Below are 12,442 nucleotides of genomic sequence, written 5' to 3' on the forward strand. Positions count from 1 at the left end.
ATATTTGCCTCCATAAACTTTACAGTAGTATACCTCTTTTCTAAAATTACAAAATGCAATAATCAACTTCATTTTTTTTTAAACACTTCTGGATGACATGAGGATTTAAAAAGGAAAAGTTAAAACCAAACTTACATCTTCCAATCAGGAGGATTTAAGATGACAGTAAAAATCAAAAGAAACTAATACAACATTTAACCAAGGACCATGAATCTAAACGTCTAAAAAATGATAAGCATGAAAGTAACTAAAAGCCAGTACAGACACGAAACTCTTCATTGAAGATCTATATTTAAAAAACAATAATAATAATAATTCAAGATACAAGGCACATTGAACCACAAAGATCTCTGGCTTCAATCTGTTTTCAATTTCTAAATGCCAAATCATTTCTACGTTCATACACTTTGGATAACAAATTTGCAACATTGGTACACTGGGCTCAAGGCTTATTTTTATTTATAGTTTTATTCTGTGCAACATTTACCTTTGGGCTATCACCACCGGATGCTTCCTTGTCATTTTCTGACTGTGGATTGTCAGCCATTAAATGTAGGTCAGATGGTATTACACGACTCATTTTGTACCCTGAAGAGCCTGCACCACGCGGGCTAGATGGGCAGGAATTTGCAGCGCTGTAGAATATAAAAAGAGGATCCTACTATTTTGTTATACAGTATATCACCACGTTATGTCTAATCAAATAGCTCTAGTTGTAGGAAAACTCACTAGTGTTCGCAGACTGTCGTTAAGGGTCTGTCAGTATTTCTATTATAAATGCCTGGAAAATGGGATTTATAACTCACTGTAAGAATCAAAATCAATCCAGGAATAAAACTGTCAAATGAGGTTTCAGCCTCTCTCTTCAAAGAAAGATTAACTGTTTTGTAGGCTATATTGTATTTATGTAAGCTGCTGACAATATGTCCATTTTAGTTGGAGGTTCAATCTACTAATACAACCAAATATTCTGGATACTTGCCTGAACCTCTGATCTAAAACTTTTCAGAAAATAGGTCTACATGAGATTTCTACCACATGCTTGTTTTTAGCTTAGTTAGAAACACTGATAATATATCTGAACAAAACAGCATGTTTGTGAAAATATAATAAAGTTACAAGCTACAAGAAAGAAAAAGAGTTCTGGATGATTCTTATTTAATCAAATATATACTTCAGGTAAACTGATTTAGAATTATATACAGACACTGAGCTGTATTAACACTATAAATCCTCTTGTAACGTAATAATCGAATAGGTCAAAGACTGGGGAGATGATGACATAAGTGGAAACGACACCAACAAATGATGGTAAAGGTAAAATTTGATAATTGGCAGTTTGCTAAGGCTCATTAGTGTTGGGAAGGTATAAAATATTAAACTCTAAACTTCAAATGAATTTCTACCATATCTTTTGAAAGTTTATGTTTTTTCCCCACCTTTTACAGTGCACCCGAATTATAGCTGTATAAAGAGCTATTCTTCCAGAATTCCCTTTTGTCCCTTTACAGTTGAGAAACAGTGAGCAATCTTTTCACTGGTTACATATTTTCATGTAAACCAATAAGCCCCAAAAATTTTTACATAATGACAGGATTCAATTCTGCCCTCAGCAGCATCAAAAAACACATATATGAAAATAAAAGCAGGAATCTGAGAAGTCTGCCAGGTCCCATCCACTAGCCTTGTGACAAATCAAAGATACTATTTTAGATTAATCAAAATATATAAAATTTAAAACTTTAAGGAAAACTACAGTTAAGGGATACCATCTGGACTGGCGGGACAAAAAGTTGTATCTGCCAAGATTTGCTCTGCAAGCAGACAGGAACATCTTGCTGTCTCCCTTTGCAATGCCTGCCATGTTCCTGTGTGTAGACAGAGTAACATACAAAAACACTGTTCTTGAAGAGAAACTTCTTATCTCCACAATTCCAAAATTTGAAGTTAGCTGTTGGTGGACTGTCCAGCAGGGAAGATTGAATGTTGTTAAAGTTGTGAGGAACAGGCCTTGTTTTGAGGGTTAAAAGACAGAGGATCAGCATTTTTTAAAAAGTGTTGGTCACTGCTGTGCTATGTAAGTTTTACGCATATCAACTGACAGTATCCCTTTACTTAGCTCACTGTACCATGTATTTACACAGCAACACATATCATATAATCAAAGCAAGTTTACAAATCATCCACACAACTTGGTGAATTAAAGAAGAAAATGTCAAGCTAGTCAAGTAGACTTAGAACTGCTGTGATTTTTAATGGTATAGTTTAACAGTTGTTTAGTAGCCTTGGGAGATAACTGCAACAGCCGAGATAATGCAAAAAGCAATGGTGAAATACTTCTTGAAATATTTATGAATTCAGTCATTTCTTGGGGAAGATAAATTTTTCCTAGTTTAAATTAAAAAATCCAAGATTGCTATATTATCAAATCACTTTTTCCCAATGTGCAAACACAAATACAATTTGCAAACACCATCACAAAATTGGAATCAAGATCTCTGTTCTTGTTGAGTATCAACAGATTTACTTCTGAATTTAAACTTTGAAACAAGATCCAAATGTAAAGATCAACAGAATTAGACACACTAGCTTTATAGTCCTTGAATCAAGCAGATCTACCAGAATCTGTGAGGAAAAGATGGAATTTTCAAAAATATTTAAGTGACTTTGGTGCTTTTGAAAATTCTATTCAAAGTGCTTTTATAATAGTTTGCAAGAAGAGCAGTTAAGCTTTTTGTTTAATTGAACTTCAACCCAACAAACAAGCCAAATGATGGCTGCGAGTCTCTAATCAACACAACTAAACTGACAGACCCAAATTAACTGCACCTACCAAAACATTTCTCAACACTATACTTCTCCTGGTGCTATACTGAAATACTATAAGTAAGAAACTTAGTTTACTGACTGTAGTCACTAGTCAGTAAGATACTTTTTCTAATCATTAGCTTTCAAAATAAGCATTGCCACACTGCTACAACATATTTTTCTGCTGACAAACTTACTGAGGACACTGGATTTTAGTCAGCTGCTTAAGAATAGTACTAACAATGGAAATAAAAATAGAAACTACATGAAAACGCTGTCACACGTATAATGAAGACCGAAGGCAAGAAAATTGTACGTTAAGATTGAAGCTTAATTCTTAAACTCACTCTAGTGTGTCCAAATATTTCAGCCACTGGGAAATGTGGGCTCATTCACTGCTCTAACCGTCCTAGAATACTAAGAACAAAAGGATGCATTCAGAGTACAGCCCTAACACAATTTTATTGCTTTTATCAATTTAAAGTCAGATTTTAATGACAGTAACAGATTTGTATATTTATGTGAATAGGTAGCCACTGAAGAAACACAATGCTATAATTTTACTCCAAGGCTCATCTGAGGCTGCTCTGAGTGCCAACGTAAGTATTATTACATAAGGAATGCAACATCAAATGAACTACATCTCTGTACTGATTCTGTAACCATATATTACCCTACATGCAATTTTGCAAGTTTTAAATACCTGATAGTTCCTGTGGGAGAAGGGAGAGGGCTGATCAGGTGAGCCATGTTGTCTGGAATGTTTATTGTTAAAGGAGAAATCTGGGGTTGCACAGGTTTCACTGGAGACTCTGGGGACTCCTGTTTTTCTCTCTTTTCATTGGACAGAGCTGTGAATGTTATCTTGATGTTTGTGCTGGGAAACCTGAAAGTACATCTGAAAAATAGAAACAAACAAATATATATGCAACTTATTTACAGGTAATACATAACACACTTTTTTGTGTAACTCACAAGCAATACTTAACCCTGATTAAAGTAATAAACAGTGTAGCTTGGGTAATGATTTGCAATTATCTTCATTTTACACACAGGTACAGAGATCTAGTGAACACTACAAAGTAAATTTTAGACTTCAGATTACAAATATAATTGTATTATGTATATAAATTATTTTAACGCTGTAGCTCTCTAGATTTCCTATAGTCCATCTTGAGATGAACTGGAAATATACTCCAAATGGGGTATTATTTTGAAAACATCTGAACAATGACATCAGAATGAATGGGTTTTGTGCATTAACTTGTAAATTGGTTTTTGTAGTATCCCTAACAATCAGTATTGCCACAGAAAAATCTCAAACCTCAGTTCGTTTAAGCATACTGAACTGTCATTAACTACTGAAGAGAGCTAACAAGTCCTCCAACATCCATTCATTGGTAGCCTTTGGTTTACTATGGCTGCAAACACTTATGAAGTTACTTAACTTTACTCTCTGAGTAGTCCTATTGTGAAACTACTCAGAGAAGTAAAGTTAAGAAGGTGCATAAGCATTTGCAGGATTAGGGCCTATGTAATTTCACTAGTATTAGTTAAAAGCAAATTTTTGTTTTTTCTCCTAAAGCACTTTATTTACTATGCATACAGCAAAGCTAATGGTGCCTAACCGTAAAGCAATAGGTACTACAAAAATGAACAGTCATAGCAAATGTAGTCTTCATTTAGACTCAGAAAAAGACTGTTTAAAACAGATTTAACACAAAAATAGTCACAAACAAAAAGTTAAACCATGTCTGTATGTTTGCTTTAATTGTTAACTGTTTTAAATTTGATAAAATCCAGTTATATAAATATGTAAAAATGTTTAATTTTTGTATATATTCATTAAAAACCTATCTCTAATGAACTTTTAAAACATTTCCTTCCCCCCCTCCCTCATTAGGCAAGCACTACAGCATATAGAAATTAACCCAATTAAACAGGAGAACAGGCTATTTACAGTTTAACTGTACACAAACAGATTGAGCATACCTAAATTTAATTCTGTTACTACCCATATACCAACAAAAAACATTTCAGGTAATTCTGCCTTTTGCTCATGATCAGCAATAATCTAATAAATGTTAGATGTATTGCTGCCCTCTCCTCCCTGGAAATCTGTCAGATATGCACAGGACTGAACCCACATTAGATATGCAAAAGACCCAATGCATGGTCATATTTACATGCCCCTCACTGAGAGGCTTTGCCAATGACAATCTACAAACTTTAGAAACCATATTGTGAAGTGATCCTTTTACACAGATCTACAGTAGAACCTCAGAATTATGAACATCTCAGAAATGGAGGTTCTTTGTAATTCTGAAATGTTCATAACTCTGAACAAAATGTTACGGTTGTTCTTTAAAAAGTTTACAACTGAACATTGACCTAATATAGCTTTGAAATTTACTAAGCAGAAGAAAAATGCTGCTTTCCCTTTATTTTTTTAGTAGTTTACTTTTAACATGATACTGTACTATGTTTGCGTTTTTTTAAATCTCTGCTGCTGCCTGATTGTGTACTTGCAGTTCCAAATGAGGTGTGTGGTTGATTGGTTAGTTCATAACTCTGAGGTTCTACTATAAAGGAAACGAAGCTGCTTTGGAACAGGTGCAAGCAGCATTTGTTCCAAGTGTCACTATAACTTTGGAACAACATTTAATGATAGATGCATCTAATGCAAACATGGATATTCACTGCTAGTGACCATGGATCATGTATTCCTACGTTATATGCTTAAAGAGTAAGAGGGTGGGGAAATGTGACTGTGACCTTCCTTTCAATCTCATTTCATAAGGACCAGTCTGAGTATGACAGACAACTTGATTCTGAAACATGCTTGATGTACTAAATTGGGAACAGAATCTATGCCAAAATACTGTACGTGGTTGAGCAGCAAAGCAAAATGGACTAGACTCTCCTTCTTTCACTGTGCAATCCTACTTAATTGTTTTTAAACTAACAGCCACAATGAAGGACTGTACCTGAAAAATGTAGACAAGCTTGAGTAAACAGTAATGAAAACATTACTGCTACACTATAAAGCTGGAATTCCTTGCTCTTTCTATATAAAATAAAATTCTTTCCTCCATCACTTGTCTTTTCCTTAAATATCTGATGGAAGGAATAAAGTTTGTTTTGCTGGTCAAAGCCAATGTTATCCCAACCAACATTCCTCTCAAGACATCAGTCTTCAAGAGCACACAAATAGAAAGCAAAAGCATCCATTTTGTCAGCACAGAAGAACAAGCGAGAATGTTTACTTTAAGTAAACATTAATAACAAAAATTGAGTAGCAATATTGTATGTTTGAGACCTAAATATTTAGACTTTTGTGGGATAGACTTTTCTACATATTTTATGTAACTATTTTCCAGATTCAAGTGTATTTACTCCTCAGTCTCAGTGACTGAGTACCTTGTAGAGAAGACTCATTTCAACTGAAGAGCAACACAGAAGCAGCTGTGCAAAACTTCAACTGCTGATTCAGTGGTCAGACTGGTTATTGCATAGAAAAGGATACCATCTAGTAGTAAGCAGGCAATGCTCCAAAATGCTGCTGGGTTTTTACTGGGGAGTGGGAGAGACGCTTCATAACCTAAACTGAAGTACAGGCAAATCCAAAGCCACAAAATGTGAATTCCAGGTCAACTTTGGCACAACCCCCCTCTTCCTACATATCTATCTACACTCCACTAAAATGAAATTTAATGTGGATAAATATAAAGAAATGCACATTGGAAAAAAATAACCCCAACTATACATACAATATGATGGGGGCTAATTTAGCTACAACTAATCAGGAAAGAGATCTTGAAGTCATCGTGGATAGTTCTCTGAAGAAATCCACACAGTGTGCAGCGGTAGTCAAAAAAACAAACAGGATGTTAGGAATCAATAAAAAATCCATACGAAGCCCACACCTTGAATACTGCGTACAAATGTGGTCTCCTCATCTCAAAAAAGATATACTGACATTAGAAAAGGTTCAGAGGAGGGCAACGAAAATGATTAGGGGTTTGGAACGGGGGGTTATGATAGAAGTATATAAAATCATGAGTGGTGTGGAGAAAGAGAATAAGGAAAATTATTTATTTGTTCCCATAATATAAGAACTAGGGGCCACCAAATGAAATTAATGGGCAGCACGTTTAAAACAAATAAAAGGAAGTTCTTCTCACAGCGCACAGTCAACCTGTGGAACTCCTTGCCTGAAGAGGTTGTGAAGACGGAGTATAACAGGGTTTAAAAGAGAACTAGATAAATTCATGGAGGTTAAGTCCATTAATGGCTATTAGTCAGGATGGTTAAGGAATGGTGTCCCTAGTCTCTGTTTGTCAGAGGGTGGAGATGGATGGCAGAAGAGAGATCACTTGATCATTATCTGTTAGGTTCACTTCCTCTGGGAAACCTGGCACTGGTCACTGTCGGTAGACAGGATACTGGGCTGGATGGACCTTTGGTCTGACCCAGTGAAGCCGTTCTTATGTAAAGGTTGAGAACCACTGCCCTAGAACATTCAGTCTGAAGCTGTCTTGTAGTGATCAAGACATGGTTTGGCAACACCATTTTCCCCTACAGAACAAGTCAATTCCTTCTATCAGCACCTCCATTTTTCAAATGGAAGTTTATTATGAGGACCTAGCACTGATAGCCCTATGAATCATCCTTGTTTCAAAATCTTCAGGGGAGATTCCTTTTATAAGACATTATAAAACTTTCACCAGAAAAATCTGGAAAATGGGTAGGAACAATAAAGGGATAAGGAATGGGAGTTACAAGGATCCTCGATCTTCCCCATTGTACTTTATTTCAAAGAGAAATGAAATTCATCAACAAGAACCTTGGGTCACTCTGTAGGTTTTCACTTAGGATTTCTTTGATTGCAAAGTCATCACCAATAATGTTATCCACAGTCCCTCTTCCTCCCCTTCTATGATTGTTGAACTGACCAAGAGAGAGATCACAGTATTTCCCAAGATAAAACCATCCTCTCTCTGGAATGTCATCTACATCATAACAAGGATCCCCTTTTCTTTTGGCTTCAGGATGACTTCTCAATAATTTAGACTTTCATCCCTAGTTTTAATTTCTCTCCTCTTTTACACAATTTTCTTTTACCTTGTCTATCCTTCACTCTACCAGAAAACCACCATGCCCTTCACTGAAGATTGTTCAGCCTACAAGGAAGCATGGCCCTTCAAAGGCGCATTGTATATAGACAGCACTTCCATCACCGGCTGACAAGGTTGTACGATATACATAGCTGGGGGGAGGGTGTGCCTGGAGATGGGGCAGTTGCTATTAAGATGTTCCAGTGCATGCTTGCCCACTTCAGGACCTGAACTGTTGTTCATTTATATTTTACATAATGCAACTCAACTGTTTTATCCAAAATAGTTCTAGCAAGTTTATAATGTTACACAGCATTTTATTTCTTCCATATTACTACACTAATATTTAAACTATTAAGTGAAAAGCTTTGCTACCAAATTTATGATCAAGGTCTAGAATTGGCTGCCATCCAGTCTTACTTAACATTACAAATTTAGGAAGATAGGATTTTAAAACATTTGTAAGCTGTTTAGATATTAATTCATCATGAAAATAGTATATATAAAGAACCACAATTGAGTCTTTTCTCCTTTTGCCACTTCATTGATTATTAGTTTGATAAGAAAAGGCTGACAGAAAACATATTACATAACAAACAAAATACAACATCCCATCCCACTCCACCCCCCCATTTAAATTTTCAGTTTGGTACAGTGAACATACTGTTCAGTTATCACCTAAATTAGACTTGTAAGAGTAGAAGGGCTGTTTGGATTCAAAGAGTTGTGCTCAGCTTCAAACTCCAAAGCGAAGCATAAAAACCGCTAAGAAATCCCAGAGATGGGGTAAAGCACTGCAATTTTAGATACATAAAAGGGATAAAAGTTTTTCAACTTGAGGAGTAAGAAGTCTATCCCCCAGGGAGAAAGGGATTCTGTTCCTTCACTTATCCTTACCACCAGTGCCATCCCACACCTCCAACAGAAGTAGGTAGAAAACATAACATACCATCAGCTAAATTTTGTACCATGGAACTTCAGGTTCATGGGCACTTTGCTTGTGTCATGGTATAATTCCCCACTCTGAACCTTAGCGTCCAAAAGATGGGGTACCAGCATGAATTCCTCTAAGCTCAATTACCAGCTTAGTACTTGTAGCGCTGCCACCAACCAGGAATTCCAGTGCCTGGTACACTCCGGTCCCACCAAAACCTTGCCGGGGATCCCCAAGACCCAGTCCCTCTGGATCTGAACACAGGGAAAGTAAACCCTTTCCCTCACCGTTGCCTCTCCCAGGCTTCCCCTCCCTGGGTTACCCTGGAAGATCACTGTGATTCAAACTCCTTGAATCTTAAAACAGAGAGGAAAATTAACCTTCCTCCCTCCTTCTCTCTCCCCCTCCCAGACTCTCCCTGAGAGAGAAAGTAATCCTAACATAGAGAGAAAATTAACCTCTCTCTCTCTCTCCCCCTTCCCTCCTTTCTCCCCACCAATTCCTTGGTGGATCCAGACCCAGTCCCCTGGGGTCTCACCAGAATACAAAAAACAATCAGGTTCTTAAACAAGAAAAGCTTTTAATTAAAGAGGGGAAAACAGTAAAAATTATCTTTGTAAATTTAAGATGGAATATGTTACAGGGTCTTTCAGCTATAGACACTGGGAATACCCTCCCAGCCTAAGTATTCAAGTACAAATTAAAATCCTTTCAGCCAAATACACATTTGAACTCCTTCCAGCCAAATACACATTTGCAAATAAAGAAAACAAACATAAGCCTAACTCGCTTTATCTACCTAGTACTTACTATTCTGGACATATAAGAAACTGTATCAGAGAGACTGGAGAGAAACCTGGTTGCACATATGGTCACTCTCAGAACCCACAGAGAACAACCACCAAACACTAACAACACACACAAAAACTTCCCTCCCTCAAGATTTGAAAGTATCCTGTCCCCCGACTGGTACTCTGGTCAGGTGACAGCCAGGCTCACTGAATTTGTTAACCCTTTACAGTCAAAAGAGACATGAAGTACTCCTGTTCTATTAACCCTTAACTATCTGTTGACAGCTTGGCACACGCAAACTGAAAAATTCACTCCCAGAACATTTTGTACCATCCGCTTAAACAAGTTGGGACTATGTTTACGAGAATTCCAAATTGACACATTTCACACCAATCAACTCAAACAACAGACTTCAAGAGCGGAGGAAATTTTTTGTTTGTTTGTTTGCTTACTTTGGCCCTCAATGGAACCAACATAAATGAAATGTATGAAGAACAGGAACTAAGATATTATGCTTTATTTTAGAGTTAAATTTACAAGATATTCTTAGCAAGATTTTACATTCTAGTATTGTTGCTTAGTTTACAAATTCAGCATTGCTTAAAGTATTTCTGTTTAATATGATTCATATGAAACATGCAGAAACAATTAACTAAGTCACAGATAAAGTCAGTCTTCAGAATAACGTGATCTTCTCTGGACAATGAAAATTATTTGTAAAAAGCAAAGGTAGTTTAAAAAAGTTTTGATTTAATAATGTAATGATTTCTATAAAACTGTTAAGGTAAACTTGAACACTAGCTCCAATGCAGCTCCCAATTTAAACTATAGGTAGATATGTAAATCCATCTAGACAGTTCCATAAAATTAATTCAAACGATCCCCATTCCTGTTTCAGATTTTTATCTCAAATTCCTCAGCATTAGAGGTTTTTATTATGTTAATAACTGAAATGCAAGCTATTCAAAAGGTTTAAATATATTTAAAGAAAACAAGTAATTGTTCAGAGATTCTAGTAAAAATTCCTTCTAAGAATACCCAAATAAGACCACTAACAGTGTAAGAAATGCTATAATGGAGACTTACAGGGGGAAGGAGTACTCTTTTCTCAGAATAAAAAAAGGGAATGACATTGAATCTTTGCCCTAAATGATGAGGTTTTGGTGTATTTTTTAAGCTGCTTTTTAATCAGTACCATTTACACCCATGTGTTTCCACTAGAAATTCCAGCTTTAGGGATTCTGTGACTAAGTTGTAAAAATTCACGTACAGTGTGAAGACAGTGTGAATTTTTTTTTGTAAGATTTCACAAAATTTGTTTACTAATTACTACAAGTCAAATGCAAGAGTACTGAAACATGAAGATTTCAAACACTAAGAGCTTTTAAAAAAGGAAGTTTTCATGCCTCCTCTATTTGCTCTAGGCCACACCCTTAGCTGGCAATGTAAAAAACTACCCAAGCGGGAGAGCAGTGTTGCTTCCTATAAACAGGAAGACAAATTTTGGATCAGAGTTTGGGGTGGGGTTTTTAGTATGTGTGTTTTGTTTTAAATAAACTCTTGATTTGGGTAATTTGCCACCAGTTTCCACTTCAATTAAGTTTGGCCATTTACTGATTATGACTCATTTTTCTAAATGAAATCATCAAGAGCAGCTGCATGTTAAGTAGGGGCAACTAGTTGTTAGGGGAAATGGGGAGAAAGCATATCCTCGTGGATGCTTCTCTCAACTACCTCCACATGCCGATATGCCTTAGTGCAGTGGTTTTCGATCTTTATTTTTCTGGTGACCCAGTTGAAAAAAAACTGTTGATGCCCATGACCCAACAGAGCTGGGGATAAGGTGTATAGGGTGTGGGAGGGGACCCTGGGCTGGGACAGGGGGTCGGGGTGTAGGAGGGGGTCAGGGCTCTGGGGTGAGGGTGCAGACTCTGGGGTGCAGGAGGGGCTCCGGGTTTCAGGGGGGTTCAGGGCTGGGGGTTGGAGTGAGGGAGGGGGTCAGAGCTCTGGGAAGGGGGTGCAGGCTCCCAGGTGGGGCAAGGATGAGGGTTTTGGGGTACAGAAAGGGGCTCTCAGTTTGAGGGGGGGCTCAGGGCTGGGGCAGGAGATTGGGGCATGGGGTTGGGGTACGGCTTACCTCTGGCAGCTCCTGGTCAGCAGCACAGCCAGGGTGCAGAGGCAGGCTTCCCGCTTGTCCTGGCACCACAGACCGTGCTGTGCCCCAGAAGCAGCCAGCAGCAGGTCCAGCTCCTGGTCAGTGGCACAACCAGGGTGCAGAGGCAGGCTTCCTGCCTGTCCTGGTGTCACGGACCACGCTGTGCCCTGGAAGCAGCCAGCAGCAGGTCCGGCTCCTACGCGGAGGTCCATGCAGCTCTTGCCTACAGGCACTGCCCCCCTCCGGCTCCCACTGGCCAGTTTCCAGCCAATGGGAGTGCAGAGCTGGTGCTCGGGGCAGAGGCAGTGCGTGGAGCCCGGTCCTTCCCGCCACTTGGAACTGAACCTGCTGATGGCCACTTTCGGGGCGCAGCACGGTGTCAGAACAGGTAGGGACTAGCCTGCCTTAGCCGGGCAGCACCACCAACAGGACTTTTAATGGCCCGGTTGCCGGTGCTGACCAGAGTCACTGCGACCCACAGTTTGAAAACCACTGCCTTAGCGAAACTTTCTTCCAAGTTTCCATCGTCTCTACATCTAAATTGGCAAAGGGCTGAAAGTTGCAAAGTATATTCTCCCACCAACATAAGAGCATCAATGCCTCTGCAACAATCAGCTTCGAGATAGTTTGGGGAGC

At 38.2% G+C, this 12,442-nt stretch overlaps 1 protein-coding gene across 11 annotated transcripts in view; it reads right to left on the minus strand.

Annotated features, from left to right (window-relative positions):
• FOXK2 (forkhead box K2) overlaps positions 1 to 12,442 on the minus strand; it is a 115,870-nt gene that overhangs the window by 26,003 nt on the left and 77,425 nt on the right. For all 11 annotated transcript variants that reach the window (XM_030534350.1, XM_030534346.1, XM_030534347.1 and 8 more), the window contains 2 exons: positions 3,512 to 3,706; positions 488 to 635 (listed from right to left, as the gene is read on the minus strand). In XM_030534350.1, the coding sequence (XP_030390210.1) occupies positions 488 to 635; positions 3,512 to 3,706 (343 nt within the window). The remainder of the gene's footprint in view (positions 1 to 487; positions 636 to 3,511; positions 3,707 to 12,442) is intronic.

Source organism: Gopherus evgoodei, chromosome 15 (genome assembly GCF_007399415.2).
Source record: "Gopherus evgoodei ecotype Sinaloan lineage chromosome 15, rGopEvg1_v1.p, whole genome shotgun sequence".
In the NCBI taxonomy this organism is placed as follows: domain Eukaryota; kingdom Metazoa; phylum Chordata; order Testudines; family Testudinidae; genus Gopherus; species Gopherus evgoodei.